We start from the raw sequence: 20,835 nt of genomic DNA on the forward strand, positions 1-20,835 counted from the left end.
TAATTTTATCTCGAAAATTGACAGTGCCGCAGCAGTAATGTTGCAACAGAGTACCTAATGCTGCTGCAGTCGCCACCCGAATGTCACCTTTATCATATCTTAGGTTATAATGTAATTGAAAACGCGAGTGAAGCGAGCGCGAAAATTTTTGGATATAATAACGCAATTTGATAGACAGTTGTACATTTTTATTTTTAGTATGGAAATCAGTCACATCATTTTATGACGAAAATTTACAGTGCTGCAGCAGTGACGTTGTAACAGACTAATGCTGCTGCAGTCGCCACCCGAACGTCACCTTTATCATATCTTAGAAAGTGATTGAAAACGCGAGCGAAGCGAGCGCGAAAATTTTTCGATATAAAAACGCAATATGATAGACAGTTGTACATTTTTACTTTTAGTATGGAAATCGGTCACATCATTTTATGACGAAAATTGACAGTAACGTTGCAACAGACTAATGCTGCTGCAGTCGCCACCCGAAAGTCACCTTTATCATACCTTAGAAAGTTATTAAAAACGCGAGCGAAGCGAGCGCGAAAATTTTTCGATATAAAAAACGCAATTTTACTTATAGTCCCAACCAGGCGCGAATCCAGGATTTCATACAAAGAAGGGATGGGACAATTTTCTATCAGCCTAGCTTCGCATAGGGCTCGATATTTAAGGGTTTCAGCGAGGTTGTTTTCATGCATAAAAGATGCAAGAAAACCGAGCTTGGAATTGACCAAGTGAATTGAATTGGCGAAGTGTGAGCAAGGCAGTAGGCTCAGCTGCGAAAGAGGAAAGCTTGGATCCACGCCCAAGTGTAATTAAGGCAGAAGATCAACTTTGCCGTAAGGCAGAAGGCCTCGCATAAGACCTAACGCCGAACCGCAAAAGAGTGAGAGAGAGTGAAACCCAGATAAATAAATATATACCTACATACAAACACGAACGCTGAAAACACAATACAACTGACAATACACTCTCTCTCTCTCTTTTCTGGGTAGTCGTGAAAAAGATGTCACTGTGCAATGAGGGGTAATTAATTTACTGTCGTTTAATTTTGTTGTATATTATTAAATCGACATAATTATTCAATTAAATTTGTTGATGTCCGTACCCCCTCATCTAAACTTAGAGTTAATTTGGCAAAAACCTTCCTCGGTGGCTATTCATGTCACTACGTATTAAATTCAGCGCCATCTGTTAGTTTACCTGGGTACTCAATAGTGGTAGCACATATTTGAAAAAAGTTTGCCCCTCCTTCCTAAGTAGCGCCATAAGATTCAGGGGCAAAAACTTAAATCAAGCGAGTGTTGTGGCTACCCCCTCTTTTAAGGGTTGATTTTTTATAGCCTATAACCTGGCCGGAGATTTTCTCGACAGATTAGTAAAGTTTGCATCAAAATCCGTTCAGCCGTTTTCACGTGATGCGCGTTCAAATAAACAGACAAACAGATAAACAGATAAACAGATAAACAGACAAAAATTCTAAAAACTGTTGGAACGTGTTCTGTTATCGATTTTAAGTATCCCCAGCCAACTTTTTTTCAAATATCTTCCATGTACAGACTTTCGACCGTGTACAGCTTTATTATATGTATAGAAGATAGATACATCAATTAATATAGATATAGAAACGATATGGATCAGTTGTGTCAGTGTCAAAAGTTTTTTTTGAAGGAACGTCACATTTGACACTGACATATCTAATCAATATCGTTTCAAGATCTATTAATTGACGTATCTTAAAGTTCGAATCGAGCCGTTGGATTTTAGAGTTATTAAAAAAGCTGCAGTTGATTTATTGTAATTTTAATGCCCTCTATATAGAGGGGCTTGTTTGTAGAAGCCATATGGCTTCTACATCTAATTTCAATAACTTTATCAACAAATAATTTATGAATTTTCACCTAAGGAGGATACCATTCTGCCGTATAAAGGATGCTAGAACTCTATTGACACATATTTTAGTCCCATTCCAGAATTTTACACATAGACTCACTCAATAAGGGACATATGGGTCAAGGTTGTCGCTATGGTTTTGTGAGACCCTTCCAATGGTGCCCGTTAAGGACAATAGGTATGATTATCCTGACAAAGTTTGCTTATTATTTTTGACTAGTCATCATAAACAGGCCACTGACGAACCTTCCAAATGGATGCCGTTACAATGGATTCATCCAAATGGACGGCATTCTAATATTAAACATTGTACGTTTTTGACATTCACGGACCGATTTTGGATTGCAGCCACGCTATTTGGACTGTTGGAAGGCTCGTCAGTGGCCACCTTAAGGAGTAGGTATTTCTTTTTCCAGAGGAACTATAGTTTTTTGGTTAGTCTTCGAGTTTAGTTTTAAATTTTTAATTTCAAATTTTTGTTTTTAGTTAAATTTTTAATCTTGTTGATGTTACTCATTAGTCTGTATTATTTTTGCTGAATTAAAACTAAAGCTTTTGAGATTGCATAATATTTGAATTTGAATCTTCTTCACAATAAATACACATCTTATTTCTTCTAAATCCAGTTTCCTTTTCCCATTCATTGCATTTTAATTAAAACATTATTTTTATTATGTCGTCCGATATTATAAAAGCTTCCTTTCACTTGAGTTTTTATTGACCTGTCCTTATTATCTGACCTAAATACGAGAATATTACGGGAATGAAGGTTCGATATTGCCAATGGAATGTAATTATGGGGTTTGTGATGTGAATAGCGATGTTTATTATAACGACACATGGATACTCCTGTATTCCTTCATTTACCGCCTTTATGTCACGCAACTTCGTGTCTTAAAAAAATTAGATGATATACAGGTACCTGTATATCATCTAATCACAGTACATATATCGTACAGTATATATGTAGTATGTACAGGTATCTGTGTGCAGGTAGCTGTTCAGGTAGGTAGGTAGGTAGGTAGGTAATTAACTTTAATTCCTCGAAGTAGAAAATTCATTTCAGACAGTTACTTTTTACTATTAGATGTACTATTAGATTCCAGCCTGGGGCACTGGAGGCCTTGGTAATTTTTTCTTTGTAATACATTTATTTCAGTTTATAATTATTTTTTACTACATTCTCTCAATGTTCCTATATGGTCCTGCCAAAGGCGTTTAAGAACGCCACAATTTAATGTACTCGAACCAAATCTTCTTAGTACATAACAATGGTACATGAGAACGCGCTAGCCGAGCTCTCTCAGGCCTTTGTAGTGCAATTCAAAGCGCTGTGTCAAAAGACCCCGCTTAGTACTAATGCTAAAGCGTTGCTTGGGGTCCCTCAAGGACGAATGCTTGGGCCGCTTTTCTTGCTACTATTTTTGGTGTGTATTATACACTGCCTGTGTTTAACCCTTAACTAAATTTTGCGAAGTGAATATAGATCATACTGAGTAACTTTTGTTATGGGATGAATCCCGAAATCGCAAAATGTATTAAACAGTTTTTCAGAGTTTATCCAATGGTAAAAATTACTTAGTATAACCTATACATATTATCTTCGCAAAATATAAGATGAACATGATAGTCATACATAATGTAATGATTCATTTGATGGCAATAAATTATGTAACGCCAATCATAATGCATATTATTATGCACGTACTCGTATCAAGTAGGCAAGAACTCTAGTTCAAAGGGCTCATTTCACTTTTCAATAGTATATTCTACGGCGAATCTGGGGTCACACAAGGACGCGTTCTTGGACATAATTACATAGCTATAGTGTTTCTGCAGACATATTTTGTTTTGTTGTTATTATAAGTAATGTATAAGTGGGGGTTTTCAGAAAAATGGTACCATTTACCTACTGTATTTTCGAAAAACCATCAACTTTTGGATTATTTAGACTCAGAATCACGAGTACTATTGAATGAGACAAAGAAAAAAAGCGGCCAAGTGTGAGTCGGACTCGCCCATGAAGGGTTCCGTAGCAGCAAGTAACATAATACAGTTGCGGTTTACGATTTATGACGTATTAAAAAAAACCAATTGTCGGTGGAAGTTTGCATGGTAATGTACATCATATATTTTTTTTAGTTTTATCATTCTCCTATTTTAGAAGTTACAGGGGGGGGACACACTTTACCACTTTGAAAGTGTCTCTCGCGCAAACTATTCAGTTTAGAAAAAAAAAATATTAGAAACCTCAATATCATTTTTGAAGACCTATCCATAGATACCCCACACGTATGAGTAAGTGTGAGGATTTTTTTTTGAGTTTCAGTTCCAAGTATGGGGAGCCCCCAAAATTAATTGTTTTTTTTCTATTTTTGTGTGAAAATCTTAAGAAAAAGTGGCTGTGACATACAGACAGACAGACAGAGACAGACAGACAGACAGACATGACGAATCCATAAGGGTTTCGTTTTTTACCATTAGGCTACCCCCTAACCCTAAAAAGTGTCCCCAGTTATTCATACAAATTTTGGGTGTCAGTTTTGTAACGGTCCATACAAAATGTACCTTTGTGAAAATGCGCTACAAATGTGACATTTTTGCGTCATTTCTTTTTAAATTAATAGTCCTTAATGGTACACTTTTAAAAAAGTGAAAATGCCCAAGTACATTATCACGGACACGGACGGTAATGTAACAGAAAATAACCTACTACTAATTATACACTATTATAATGTATTTTTTCTACTCGGGTACTTTTATCTGTCATTTACATAGTCACGAACGAACATATAAGGGCATACATTATTAATACTCCTTAAAAGTCTATAGTCTATTGCCCAAAAAAGCACTTGTGTCGTTTTAGAGACATTACGATACGGTAAGCTAGTGCAGGGTAGCAGGTGCCACATACCGGTACATTGCTACCAACGTGACAAACGATTGAATGAATACGGTTTTTATTAAAAAAGTAACAAATTTGTACTGAGTTCATTGCTACCAACATAATAAAAAATACTTTTATACCCTACAGCACCACGACCCTGGTGCGGTGCGGTAGTGTGTAACGGCTTTAAAAAAAACATAACCATAGACATTATTCGTTTGTTTCTCGTTTCCCGGTAATTTCTTGTTCTTTGAGTACTTTGCGTTACTATTTGTTTTGCGTTCATAAAAAGTGTTGAAAATGGACAAAGAGGACTACATTGTTTCTACACCTGAAGAAATATCCGCTGCAGCACAAGCAGCGACCGAAAATTTGTTGCCTAAGTATTAAATCTCAGCACCTATACGACAAATCTTATGGGAAGTGCATGGCGTGGAGATTGGAGCACAAAACTTCGTCATTCTCTAAAAACGTCTTTGGTGTATGTTCAAAGACTAATTGGAAGCACCGGATCAGATCTATCTTTTAAGCAAGGTTGGTATATGTTATAAAATTTTTTGATACTCACTCATTTTTAGGGTACACAGTACAACGAGCTATATTTATGTACATTTTATATTTTTGCATTGAAACTGAATATTATTTAATTCTCCTTTTTCTTGTTACAGGTTGCAGTATTATTTGGTATTATGGGTGCTTGTCGCAGACAAGAGCTACATACATATAGTAATACCTACTATCCAAAATTTACATTGACATTTTCATAAATAAAATTTTGTTTATAATTTTTTGTATTTTATTTAATATTGCTTAGTCATAGAAAAAGCATTGTATGCAACGTTGTATAAGTAGTCAAAAAATGCTCATGGCGTATTTATTAACAATGTTCGCCTTCGGCTCACATTGTTACCCACGCCACTCACATTTTTTGACCCCTCTTATAAAACTGTTGCATAAAATACTATAAACGTGACAAATAATAATAATTATATTTAACGGTCACAAAAAATTTTAACATCACCATAATATATTTGTATCTACGGGACATATTTAATTCGAAGCTACGATTTAATTCGAAGCATTCATTCGCTTCTCAATACTATTGTAAGGGGGTCGCTCAAGGACGTGTATTCGGGCCCAGTCTGCTCCTGTAGACAGCTTTGTCATTAAGGAGGGGCGAAGAAGGTAGTTTAGAGGTCAAACTGGTTAAAGTCGTCTAGTGCCAGTATAATTTATCCCTAAATTTCACAGACAATTATTGATATAGGTACCTATAATTAATTTTCTTTCATTGACACTCCGTCGACTTCAATCAAAGCGTGGTTTTTGCACAATGAAGTATTCAATGTTTATTTTAATAGTTATCAAAAAAATAAAACCTCAAATTTTGCGAATGTGGCGCCATCTAGCGAGGGTTAAGCTTTGAGTAACCTAGTCGAACCACCTTAACAGAAATACGAATTTTTTCAAAGTAGTCCGATATCCGGTATATAAATCTTACGTGACAAACTTAATTTAAAATACTTACTTTTTTAAAGCCTGACCAGTAAGTAATATATGATCATTGTCAAGAGGGCGCTGTTATTTTCATGTGTAGGGTGACAGTTCAGTATAGTATGAAACAATTAGTTCCGGTGAAATTCCGCAACATGGCGCGTGATCATATATTCCTGGTCAGGCTCTAAATGGTAAGTAATTTCATTAAATGCACGCCCTCAAACGTCTGTCTACCTACTCAATTAAATTCTTAAAACTAAGGCTTTTAGAAGAGTTAGATACACTATACTCTGTCTCTTTAGGTATTTAAATAAAATTAAACAAAATCTACCCTCAAACGGCTCCTTAAGCCAGTTGAGGCTAGATGAAAACATTACACGATCAAATAATGTAGGTTAAAGCAAGGTCGTTCAGTGACAGATCCAGGCGGTTTTGTATTTGGTTGGTTAACCAATAAATGTTATAACTACCCGAAATTGATTGTTTTCTTTTATTTAGATACCTAAAGAGGCTATAGATTTATTTCAATGTGCAGCTACTTTAAATCTGCGACCAAAATAGCTTAACAAGATTACGTCTCAATTGCAAATAAGACAGGATGGAGCACTTTAGTTCAGTCGACCACTCATTGTGAAAGTGTGTGCTTGTGTGTGTTAGTCATGTGATTGTTAGCTGTCAGATATAGGTTCATTGTGCCCATATATCATTGATGAAGGCAGAAACTCATATAAAAGTGGTCATATGCGTGATATATTTGAATTATATAAAACTTTTTGGGAACAAATCAAATAATTTTTGTTAAATGTTTTGATAAAAAGAATTGTTTTAAGTATAACAATGATAGTAACACCGATAGTGATGATAGCTTAGATGTGATGACCCTCTAGAAAGCACTCCTTGGTACACAACACAACCCCTAGTGGAAATTTCATTCGGCTTTACCTATAAACTCGAGTTTGCAATTTTATTACGCCCCGAGTTACACACAATGTTTTCCATCACACTTGCGATACAAAAATTAAGTATAAAGACAAAAAAACTGTTAATTATGGCACTAGGAACTTTATAACTCCCTAGGGAGCTTTTTCTTTGTATAAGTCCCGCTAAACCTGCGTGCAATTCCACATTTACTGAGCGAGTGTGATGAAAAATTAATAACTAGCTTAAATCTAAAGATAGGCCGTTGAGGCATTGTACCAAGGATGCTGGCAGCATTTCCTCGTTGTATCGCAATGCTGATACGTGTTTTCAATACTTTTTTAAATAATGGAATCTTAATTAAGGGGGCTTAAGTAATAGGTAATTAATAATGGTGGGGAAGATCGCGGGTGCTGCAGTTAACGTGCGCATTAATAGGACCAGGACCTATATCAGGTACTTACTGTAAAGAATATCCCACCAAAAACATAAATGTAAAAAAGGAGAGCCAAGTTCAATACAAAAATTATGCTTGGCTGTGGGGCTCGCCGCAAAAAGAATGGAGATCTAAATGAGTGCCAAGTTCTATGCAAAATCCAAATATGTATTTATAGGAACAAAATAACATTATAAACAAGTATTAAACTCTATATCTTTGCTTTATTGGATACCTATAACAATTAGGATTGTTCATTTTTTTTAGACCCCCATTTTTATTTTATTTTCTGAAAATATAGGTTAATTTAAGATACCAATTTGAATGATTTAGTAATTCGTGGCTCGGTTGAATATTTATAATTTATTGAAAATATGAGATACGACTTCTCGTAAATTACCTGTCGTCGGCTGATTAGGATAATGCACAAGCAACAACAAGCATTAAAAAAATAGTTGTCATTGTCAATTTTATTGATTGTAATGTCACCTGTCGACAATGTCAGTGTTACGTGTTTCTATAAATAACAATCGTCTGGAATGGAAAACGCTATAAATTTGAGAAAGCTGATTCCAGAAATCTGCCTAAGTTATATAATATAACTTAGTTTTATTGGAGTATGTATCCATATAGCATCCAACTCCAACCATAACTTGGCTGAAATCAAGGGAGCAAAAATACAAATGTAAGTTACCTACATCATATATATTTTAACTGATTCGATTTGTAAGAAGATTGGATTCGTAAATCGTTACAAGCGTCCATTGCTAAAGGTAGCTTAGCACCCAGTGGGTGCTTTCTACCAGCTTGTCACCATTGTTTGGATATTGTACTACATATACTTATACTACTATATTAGGAACATGCCAATTTTGCTAATTATATCCTATTATTTCAGGTCATCGTGATTCCTATTTAGATACAGCTGTGAGATATGTAACTGCACTTGGGCCCAGAACAAAGTTGAGCATTTTGTATTGAAACGAACGTCATAATATTAATTATTAATCGTCGTAATACTTTACGACCGTAAATAATGCCTGGGAACAGAGTAAATAACAAACCATACACTTCTCTTCTGGATGGTCAACAAGAAGCCATCATTGTCAGATGCTCGTGCAGAACATGATAAACATACATTTAATGTAAAGTTACTATTTTTTTTGGAAACATATATAACATATTTCCCACATTAATAAAAAAGTAGGTAAACAAAAACATGTTTTATTATTCACAACTCTTTATTAAGTCTTGTCCACCATGATATCAGCAGCTTGAACTGCAACATGTACCTGGAAATTAGAAATTATATCTTTTTAAAGCAGTTTCAGGCTGAATTTTGAGTATGGCTATGTATTCTTGTATATTCCTTCTTTCTAGTAGGCACCATCTCTGTTTAACGGTTTGCCTTTAGATACTCTGGCTACATTACCACAGAAAATAAATAGATACCATGACCCTACCAATAAAGTGAGCTTTTAAATACTTAATTGTAGTAAATTAATATTAATTTTATACTTACATCGACGTGATTCTCACAGCAATACTGTGTGTAACACGTGAAGTAGGTAGGTATTCCAAGTTTAATTCACGGCACCATCTTTCACGTCGTAGGTCTCCGTGGATTGGAACTATTATTTTTGTGAATCATTCCCACACATAGGAACAAGGTTTTTGATATATTATTAAGCAATGAAATCTACTGTTTAGGTATTAATTATAAATCAATTTGTAACAAACAAGCGCAGCGGTTTAACTGAAATTTTTTTTTATGACAATCGATGACAATGATAACTTTGACAATACGTGAGTGACGGATTTATTTACTATGGTTCGATAACTTTTATTATGCAATGACTTTACATTCAGCCCAGGAGAAGGTCAAACTAAGGTCATAAGGATATTTGTTGAAATATCTTCAATCCTCAATTATTATATCGCAGCAAATGTCGGAAACTGTTTAAAAACCTTATATCTCGAAATGGTTTTCGAAATAGAACATTTGAAAAAAAATGAACAATCCTAATTGCTGTTATTTAAAAAAACGTGAGATCCTAAAGTAGGTTAGATTTGACTTGGCCAGTTTTCATTACATCAATCATTTTATAAAGTTATTCATTCTGTTATTGTAATTCTGATAAAATCTGGCCAAGCCAAATCTAACCTACTTTAAGATCTCACATTTTTTTTTAATAACAGCAATTGTTATAGGTATCCAATAAAGCAAAGAAATAGAGTTTGATACTTGTTTATAATGTTATTTTGTTCCTATAAATACATATTTGGATTTTGCATAGAACTTGGCACTCATTTAGATCTCCATTCTTTTTGCGGCGAGCCCCACAGCCAAGCATAATTTTTGTATTGAACTTGGCTCTCCTTTTTTACATTTATGTTTTTGGTGGGATATCAATACTTTTTGTAAAGAAAACTAGGCAGGTATTGAGATTTAATGTTTTTTCTTGTGTTTTCGCTGTATGGTTTTTACTTCTGTTCTTTGTATAATTATGTGGTGCCGCGCGCCGCCGACGACACACCGTTGGCCAGTTGTTTAGAGCGTATTACAAGTTTTTTGTATGGGGACACCACTTAAGCTGGAAACAAATTATCTGACGCGGCTGACGGGCGCGACATAAAAGTGTGCACAGTGTTCGGGACGTGGCTTGCGGACGCGCAACAACGCTTAGTCCACAATGAACTGTAGACGAAGAAACATGCATTTTTGTAATCCTTTAATTTGAAATTATACAGTAATTCCTTGTTGCGAACACACTCGATAATTCTTTCCTCCATTTTTACCGTACGCACGTCCAAGCTCTCGCGTAGTCCGCGTCCTTCTGGCGCAGTGACGCGTCCCGCACCCCGTGCATACTACTGCATACCATCCGCGGACGTTTTCGGCTGACAGGAACATCCAGCGCGCCAGATTTCTGTCGGACGTCCGAAGGCTCAAGGTCAGCACAAGGTTACGTCCACGGCTTACCTCCGATAGTTTGCACAGTTCAGTGTATATTCATTATCTAGATACCTATAAGTCGCGGCTGTGAGCCGCGTCCGTCAGCCGCGTCCGATAATTTGTTTCCAGCTTTATTTTTTGACTTTACTTTATTTGAATATAGCAAATATAATAATACATATATTGGGGTAGTTTCAAATATCTACTTGTAACGGTTCCAACGCTACAAAAAAAAAATATTTTTTTGTATGGGGACCCCCCCTATTTTTTAGCTTTTTTTATTTTTAGATTTTTTCCTACGCTCACACACAATTACCGAGCTGGATTCCAAATTTCATCCTTCTAGGTCATCTGGAAGTAGGTTAGGTTTAGGTACTATATGTCAGTCAAAATAAAAAAAAAAATTGTATGGGGACCCCCCCCTATTTTTTATTTTTTTTTTATTTTTAGATTTTTTCCTACGCTTACATACAATAACCGAGCTGGATTCCAAATGTCATCCTTCTAGGTCATCTGGAAGTAGGTTAGGTTTAGGTACTTATATGTCAGTCCCAATAAAAAATGGATTTTTTGTATGGGGACCCCCCCTATTTTTTAACTTTATTTTATTTTTAGATTTTTTCCTACGGTTACACACAATAACCGAGCTGGATTCCAAATTTCATCCTTCTAGGTCATCTGGAAGTAGGTTAGGTTTAGGTACTATAAGTCTGTCAGTCAGTCTTAAAATTTACGACTTTTTGACCTTCATATCTTTATAACCGTTTGAGCTAGCTTCATGAAATTTGGGCTTCTAGATATCCTTATGGATATAATTAAACACACGTAGTTTTATGTGTTTACGTTAAAGATGTTTTGAGTTATAGATGGGTCAAAAGTGGCACCAAGTGGTTCGTGTAATATTACACTCGGCGCTGGCTAGCCAGTTCCTTTGCTTGAACTTGGCTTGACACGCTGCCGCGTGTCTAGATTATCTTAGCGTGATCCTTAAAATATAAGCAACGTCTAAAATGGCTTTTTATTTCTTAGTCCTTGATGTTAGATATGGTCCGACCGCTGACAATAAAAGGGCAAGTGTTTTTACCGGACGTTTGAACAAACAGCTATGAACGATTAATATATGAAAGTCTTCTATTTACAGTATTTACCTTACGTACCCGTTTCCTATAGAACTATACGAGAAAATGATCAATATCTAGTAATAATCGCTGACAATAGATCAAATCCCGTTAGAACTTTAAGAAAATACCATCGTAGATCAATGTAAAAATTACAACTATATATTACAACTAAAAATTTAAACGCCATTGCCATACGCCTAAATAAATAACTAAAAATTTAAACAAAAAACTAAAAATTTACATTCCACGTAGTCCCTGGTGCCTAGATGCTCAAGATACTCGCAGCGTTTCCTCGATACTCCATCAATGTTATATTTTTGTTTTCTTCTCCAGGTCACCAAAAAAAGCAACATCAGACGAAGAATGCGAAGACCTAAAAGCGGACGTAGAAGTAGAAGAGGGCAAAGATGCCGGAGCCCTGGAAGCCAAGATGTCACTCCTCAACGGATGCACAGTTATCGTGGGGTCCATCATCGGGAGTGGCATCTTTGTGTCTCCAACTGGGGTGCTGAAAGGGACGGGGTCGGTGAACGCTAGTCTGCTTGTCTGGGTGGCCTCTGGAATCTACAGTATGGTGAGTTTTTATCATACATATATATGGCCTAAAGTCTCTAAAGAAAGTAATTTTACCTTTTTAGTTTAGAGATCATCATCAGAGCCATAACAAAAAACAAAGTGACTATTTGACCCTATTATGAGTAGCGTGATTCGGACCTAATGTACGGACCCTTGAAACGCGAGTCCGACTCGCACTTGGCCGGTTTTTGTAATAACACTAATATGGAGATCCTACCGACTGTGCCAGTCAGAATATAAGTAGGTAATAGGTTTAATGTGCAGCTAATTGGAACATTCATTAAAATTAAATTAATTCTTTTCAGACCTATCTAAGGTTAACCGGGATAAATGGGACTATAGGGTTATTACGTCTATTTCGTACTTCTTGAATACGATTGGTCGAAATGTTGAAGATGCTACGTTTTATTTCCAAGTACAGTGTAGCTCGGACTTTTATCACTGCATGACAACAACTCTTGTTCACGTTGTTAAAAATAAGAACTCAAATAGATGCAGTAACTCCATATAACTTTTTGTATCAATTTGGTTTGTTATGTACTAATTTTTATTTTATTTTATATTCTGATGTTTGGTTCTAATTCTTATTATTACTAAAAACGACCATCATACGACACGAAATGTATGTATATTTTACCTGTGTGAAAATTGTATATTGAGATTAAAAAACTAGACTAAACATAGTTAAGTACATAAGCCGTAGTCCGACTTGTTGGACGGGGTGTTCTTTTTAGGGTTCCGTACCCAAAGGGTAAAACGGGACCCTATTACTAAGACTTCGCTGTCCGTCCGTCCGTCCGTCCGTCCGTCTGTCCGTCTGTCTGTCACCAGGCTGTATCTCACGAACCGTGATAGCTAGACAGTTGAAATTTTCACAGATGATGTATTTATGTTGCCGCTATAACAACAAATACTAAAAACAGAATAAAATAAAGATTTAAGAGGGGCTCCCATACAGCAAACGTGATTTTTGACCAAAGTTAAGCAACGTCGGGCGTGGACAGTACTTGGATGGGTGACCGTTTTCTTTTTGCATTTTTTTCCGTTTTTTTTTTTGCTTTATGGTACGGAACCCTTCGTGCGCGAGTCCGACTCGCACTTGCCCGGTTTTTATAGTTTGGTTTTTTGTAGGTAAGTATATTTTATATATAGTTTGTATTTTTATTTTATTTCTAGTTTTATGCATCCGTTATATGTTTTTTCCTCACTTAAATTATACTCGTGATTCTTTAAACAAAATAAAAAAAAGTGAAGTACATTTATCCTGGTTAAACTTTGTAGACTAAAGTAACAAGTAATGTTAGTTCCAGTTTATAAGCCGAGTGATGGATCTGTATTTCGTCATTGAAGTATCGGCAAACTGCCAATGTGAACAAAGGCATACAGTCGCCATCAGATATATCGGAGCGGCCAAGGTGTTCACAATATCTGAACACGCACTCTAGCGCCCGGACAATAGAGGCGTGTTCAGATATTTGTTAGCACCTTGACCGCTCCGATATATCTGATGGCGACTGTACATACCTATTAGGGACCCATAGTCCCGTATAAAGTATGAATCTAAAAATATACAGGGTATTTTTTCAACGTCTGCTCATACGTGCTACGTACTGAATATGTCTGACTGAATGACTTACTAAGACACCAGTCATATTAAATATATCAAAACGGGTCACTCGCGTATTTTACTCTGTAAAAGGAACGGAACTCAGAGAGATGCGGAGGAAATAATTAAAGCGATAAGCATTTTTTAAATTCAAGTGTCAAAAGGGCCTCTACGTGTTGAGTTCGGCTCCACGCACACCTCCCAAACGTCCAGAACAACCGTTATAACATTACAAAATATTATCTTCTAAAATTCTGACCTTTATATACAATCAAGGTCAAAGATATATATACATATTATGTATGTATATTACCTGTAGTTCGTAAAGCAGATCTTGTCAGTAGAAAAAGGCGGCAAATTTGAAAAATGCAGGCACGAAGGGATATCGTCTCAAGAAAATTTGAATTTCGCCCCTTTTTCTACTGACAAGATTTGCTTGACCATTTATATTTACATATTACAGTTAAGTTGCCTTAACAAGGTGCAAAAGTGTAAACATATATGTATTTGTCGCCATCAGATATATCGGAGCGGCCAAGGTGTTCACAATATCTGAACACGCACTCTAACGCCTTGACAATAGAGGCGTGTTCAGATATTTGTGAGCACCCTGGCCGCTCCGATATATCTGATGGCGACTGCACATACTGGTTCTTGACAAATATTCCCTCTCAATCAACTATCAAAGATGTTCGTAAACTTTTAATTCCAAGCCGCTTCCAATTTCAATTTGAGCAAAAGCTTTTGATAATGCTCTGAAAGCTCCAAGCACTTTGATTGCCTTAGGGACTTATTAGATTGACGAGTAAGCTTGTCTGTGTCTAAGCTGTCTTGAAAAATAATTAGGTATTATAAAAAACCGGGCAAGTGCGAGTCGGACTCGCGCACGAAGGGTTCCGTACCATAAAGCAAAAAAAAAACTGAAAAAAATGCAAAAAGAAAACGGTCACCCATCCAAGTACTGACCACGCCCGACGTTGCTTAACTTTGGTCAAAAATCACGTTTGCTGTATGGGAGCCCCACTTAAATCTTTATTTTATTCTGTTTTTAGTATTTGTTGTTATAGCGGCAACAGAAATACATCATCTGTGAAAATTTCAATTGTCTAGCTATCACGGTTCGTGAGATACAGCCTGGTGACAGACGGACGGACGGACGGACAGCGAAGTCTTAGTAATAGGGTCCCGTTTTACCCTTTGGGTACGGAACCCTAAAAATGCAGGCAGCTTAGAAAATAAATGAAACACGATTTATTTGAAAATTATGAAGACCGCTGGGAAATATGATAAAAGTTCTGTCTTCTAAATTTTGGTAGTTATTAAAATTTGTGTAAAGTAGATACAAAACCTTTTATTCGGGGATAACTTTGGGGGATAGGGCTAATTACAGCTCTCACTTATTTTACAATTAAGTCAACTCTAAAATAAGTGAAGGAGAGTGTGAGGAATGGAACGTTTCCCCGCTCTATGCCATAGATTACGCCGGCTGTCTTGTCTTTGTGACCAAACAGAACTGAAAGATATAATAATAAATATCATAATAACTGAAAGAAATAGACGATGATGTTTTAACCCTTAAGTTGGTAACGGGACAGAGGAGGCACATAACCTTTGCTACTTTTTTTGCATTTTTTTTAAAACAGAATCAGTAGTACATACTTTTCAGCTCCGAGGAGGCTTCAACTCACGACATTCTTTGCCAATTTAAGGGACTAGTTTTAATCCTGGCAAAATTATTTTTTCTTTGTTTCTCGATACCTATTTACATAATATGTATAGGTACAGTAACCGTTGGTCGACTGACACCAATATGTTATGTTGTTATAAATATAATATTTATTTCAAAGTTTATTGCCGGTCAATAGCGTTGACCCGACTATCTGCTGAACATGATTTGTCACTGAGAAGCCAACCAACACGTTTTCAATCATTATTGATAACGAAACATAATAAAGCGTAATCTTTAGTTAACTTATTACTTTTTATCGTCATTATCGAATAAATAAAGAATTAGTAGGTACGTATGCATGGCTATTTACGGTGTGACATATCTCACGGGTAGGATTACCAGATACAAATTTAGAATTTCCTGACAAAATTCCTGATTTCCGAATATTATTCCTGACATTCTGATTTTTGACGGAGAGGGGGGGGGGGTCTAACCGTTAGCGATGGCCACCCGATAACCGCGTCAATGCGGTCCGCGGCCCTAAAAGTTCAATTGTATTATTTAAAGATTTGTTAATTAATAACTACGAAGCTATTGATAAGTTGACTGGATCTCATTTATTATTTTTTTACAATTAGTGTAGTAAACGAAGCAAGTTGTTGTATGGAGACCCATGCATTAATTCCTCAGTCGATGAAATTTTGCTTGGTTATTGTATAGTATGAGCCGAAACTAACATTATAAACATCCAAAAAAAAAACCAGCCAAGTGCGAGTCTGACTCGCGTTTCTAGGGTTCCGTACATAATTCCGACTCACGCTTGACTGCACATTTCTAATAGGTTTTCCTGTCATCTATAGGTAAAGAACTATGTTGTGTAGTTTTTTCAAAATTTTAGACCCAGTAGTTTCGGAGATACAGGGGGAATGGTCATTTTTTGGCTATTTGTATTTTCTGAACCTATGTATTTTTAAATTATACAAAAAATATGTCCATCTTTGGGTTACTAATTTACATATGTGTACCAAATTTCAACTTAATTGGTCCAGTAGTTTCCGAGAACTGTGACAAACAGACAGACAGACGCACGAGTGATCCTATAAGGGTTCTTTTTTTTTTCGTTTTGAGGTACGGAACCCTAAAAACACTCCTAAGTTAGGTATTTATACGTAAACTTACAAATCTGTTTATTTATTTAACCGATTCCTCCGTCCGAAATTTTTTTACCAAATAAGTTATTGGTATTTCTGCTGGGATTTATTTTAATGTTAAGTCATATATTGTTGCAATACGTTACATGAATATTTCCCGTGGAGACGAAAGTTTGAACGGAGCATTTTTCCGTAAAAAGATATTAACGATTTAAGACTTTAGGTATTTACTTAAATACTATTACTATTATTCTTTGGGTATTTATACAATACTTTTTATTTATTGATACTTTATCATACTGTAAAGTTTTTTCTGGCTGAGGAATTACTGCGGGGTCCACTACCTTTATTTACTACACTAAATGTTTTTTGATTAATTTAAGTAAATAAAAAGGTACTTTATATAAAAGTCTATCAATTCCAAAAAAATCCTGATATTTTCGTGTTCTGTCCCCATTCCTGACAAAAGGCCAAAATTCCTGGCATATCAGGAAAATTCCTGTCATCTGGTAAGCCTAATCACGGGCATTTTCGTATGAGGCGTTTTAGTCCTGAAATTGTAAATCCCGTGTCAATAAAAAATACGCATATTGCATTAATATAGAAATCGACGATTTTGGCACACTATGACACTACCCACCGGTGAAAACTATTTCTGATACTCACTCAACGCTACTATAGTCTATCAAACAACTTTGTCAGTAGAAAAAGGCGCGAAATACATTTTTTTATGGGACGAAAACCCTTCACACCTACATTTATACGTGGTCAAGCAAACCTAGTCAGTAGAAAAAAGCGCGAAATTCAATTTTTCTATGAATCGATATCCCTTTGCGCCTACATTTTTAGAATTTGCCGCCCTGTTCTACTGACATGATCTGCTTGACCAAGCACCTATATTAAATTTGCCGCTTTTTTCTACTGAAGGAAATGGCTTAACAGACTATAGTTTCTCGCTGATTAAATAGCCATTGTCGGCGCTCGGAGCTATTTAAACTTTTTCAATTAGGTAGCCCTTTTCCTGTAGTTAATACACTAATTTGTTCATAGATCGGCGCCTACTGCTACGCAGAACTGGGAACCATGATTCGTCAGAGCGGCGCGGACTACGCGTACATCATGGAGACTTTCGGGCCATTCGCTGCTTTCGTTCGGCTGTGGATCGAATGTATGATCGTCAGACCCTGCTCGCAGGTAGGTTTATTTATTTATCACACAATAAAAATAAGTAAAAATGGCGGACTTCATGCCTTAAAGCATTCTCTACCATACTACTACAACCCATAGGTTCTATGTAATTGGTTATCTAGTCCTGTTACTTGCTATACAGATTTGTGGATAGTATGTAGAGGAAACTATGTCATGTACAAGAGAAGACGCGGAGAGTATTTACAAATATAGTTATTTACAATATTATTTACATCAATTTAAAAATTCCACTGTAGAAGGTAGAGAAGCAATAGAGAGTACTCTCTCCAGGTGGTTGTTATGCCTGGGGACCGAAGTCCATTGAGTGTTGGTCGGAAGTTATAAATATAGAAACTGATATTATAACTCCGTAAGCGCGATGTAGGTCTCTCATACTAATTGCGTTCTAGACGTACGAGTAGTATCTTCTTAGCAGTTTGTGCGTTCTAGCTTCCTAACGCCATCTGTTAGATTATTATGGCACGACGTTGGTAGTGACAGCTAGAGGAGACGCCACAGCACGCCACAGATTTAACGACCACCACAACCTTCACTAAGTTTGCATGTCATTGACCAAACTGTTACCAATTACCCTAATGTGTTGACCTTACTCAAACAATCGTCAAGCGTTTAGTGTGATGGTTGATAGTTGACAAAACACACTCATTTCAATGCATTTTAATTAAGGCAAGCACCATTAACTAAGGAAAAGTTTATGCACAGATTTAGGTTTCGGATTTTAAAGACCAAAACAGCGTCTGGGCTGATTTCGGGCGATATTAATTTACAATCAAGTCTGTGCTTTACAAAAAAATCCTTACATAGGTACCTACTTACTCCTCTGGAGCGAAACCAAAAGTATGTCTTGGCCTCCAACACGACTGCTCGCCACTGGTCCCGATCCCGTTTCTCGCCAGTTTTCAATCCGGAGCTCGCGCAGATCAGCATCCACCACAGTATCCACTCATCGATACCTAGGTCGACCGACCGGGCGGCGTCCTATCGGTTTTCCCTTAAACGCTCTTTTCACCGATCGCCTCCCATTCGCTCAAGATGGCAATGGATGGATGGATGGATTCGCTTAAAATCCTACATACTTAAAAATTATATTGGGCACGGAATCCTAAAAATCGGGCAAGTGCGAGTCGGACTCGCGCACGAAGGGTTCCGTACCATAATGCAAAAAAAAAACAAAAAAAAAGCAAAAAGAAAACGGTCACCCATCCAAGTACTGACCCCTCCCGATGTTGCTTAACTTTGGTCAAAAATCACGTTTGTTGTATGGGAGCCCCATTTAAATCTTTATTTTATTCTGTTTTTGGTATTTGTTGTTATAGCGGCAACAGAAATACATCATCTGTGAAAATTTCAACTGTCTAGCTATCACGGTTCGTGAGATACAGCCTGGTGACAGACGGACGGACGGACGGACGGACGGACAGCGAAGTCTTAGTAATAGGGTCCCGTTTTACCCTTTGGGTACGGAACCCTAAAAATGGTCTGAACATCCACATAATATTTCTAATATTTCGTAATATTTCATAATATTTCGGATATTTCTGTATCCACTATAATTTCTATGGTATTGTCATAGCTGTTGGATCTCCAAATAAATAAAATAAAATAAATAAATAAACATTGCTAAAACAGTTAACTTTTTGTTCTTATGAGTAGATAAAGCATCTTTAAACCTACAACAAAATGGGCTGATCGTCACAATATGTAATTTTGCTTGCTTGAAACATGTGGAGGAGGTTCTATATTTAGTTTATTACCCGTCTTTGTGTCTAAGCTAGATTCAGACTTCAGAGTGAACTAAGGAAAAGTGCGGAATTTTTTTTACTAGGTTCTTACGGAAAGTATCTATTTTCAATAAATCAGATAAGGAAAAATATTTGTAATGATTCACAACTTATTTATAGCCGCATATTGAACTATCAAAATCATAACTGGAATAAGTTGTAAAGTACCAAGGCAGCAACTTTTTCAAACTATAACAAGCAAAGTTGGTGTGTTGATACTCGTATACTCGATATCGACCTATCGGCTCAGTTGCCTAGTTTATTCTCTCTATAAAATGCTGTTTATGAATCGACATGTCTAGTACGTTTATATTTAGTGTTCCGTGCAAAACTTTTTGTATTCCATTGTTAGGCGTGTATTTTGTACTTACCTATAAAGTCTGAGATATGCGTTTTTATATAGCGGCATCCTAACTTTAACAATTATGTAATTGGTTTGTCGCTCAACGGGACTTAATCGCGTAGGTACTTATTATTAAGTTTACGCGATTACCTAAGTCCCGTTTTGCTGAATAATAATGAGTGAAAATCGTGAAAGTTTAAATCAATGTTTTGTTAGAAGTTAGACCGTAAAGAGTCTGCAGCGATTTTGGTAGCCCACGCAGTGCAAGTGTCATTTTAAGCGTCAAACTTCTATGAAATTATGACGTATAAATAACACTTACACAACGTGGGCCATCAAATCCGCTGCAGGCATTTATTGGTGCGACTATATTTATTGGTTATTAATTAGCAGATATTTGTACATATATGAGTTCTAGCGAGAAGCGAAATTGACTGCAAGTATGTTCAATTTGACCTACCGAGAAAACATTACTGCTTAGTAAAGTTTACAATATATATCCTAATACCTTTACTTTTCATGTAGGTATACCTTATATCACATGTCCCTGAAATAATAGGTCAATAAAACTTTATTGCCCCGCGTATTGCAGTCTATCCGTTCAGGATTTTCCTGTCGCTTGGATTGTAAAATGGTACCCAATAAGGCTACCAATAACAGTTGGTTTTACATAATTTTTAGTGAAACTATTTCAAACAGTACTTCGTTTACATATTAAATTAAAAGTCGTGATAATATTGGTAAGTACTATTATAAATGTGGAAGTTTGTATTCTTGGATATTTGGATGTTT

At 36.3% G+C, this 20,835-nt stretch overlaps 1 protein-coding gene across 1 annotated transcript in view; it reads left to right on the top strand.

Annotated features, from left to right (window-relative positions):
• The window catches only part of LOC134675064 (large neutral amino acids transporter small subunit 1), a 49,417-nt gene that overhangs the window by 12,730 nt on the left and 15,852 nt on the right, over positions 1-20,835 (top strand). The window contains exons 2-3 of the mRNA XM_063533220.1: positions 12,042-12,282; positions 17,761-17,904. Coding sequence (XP_063389290.1) covers positions 12,042-12,282; positions 17,761-17,904 — 385 coding nt within the window. The remainder of the gene's footprint in view (positions 1-12,041; positions 12,283-17,760; positions 17,905-20,835) is intronic.

This window comes from Cydia fagiglandana, chromosome 21, assembly GCF_963556715.1.
Source record: "Cydia fagiglandana chromosome 21, ilCydFagi1.1, whole genome shotgun sequence".
NCBI lineage: Eukaryota > Metazoa > Arthropoda > Insecta > Lepidoptera > Tortricidae > Cydia > Cydia fagiglandana.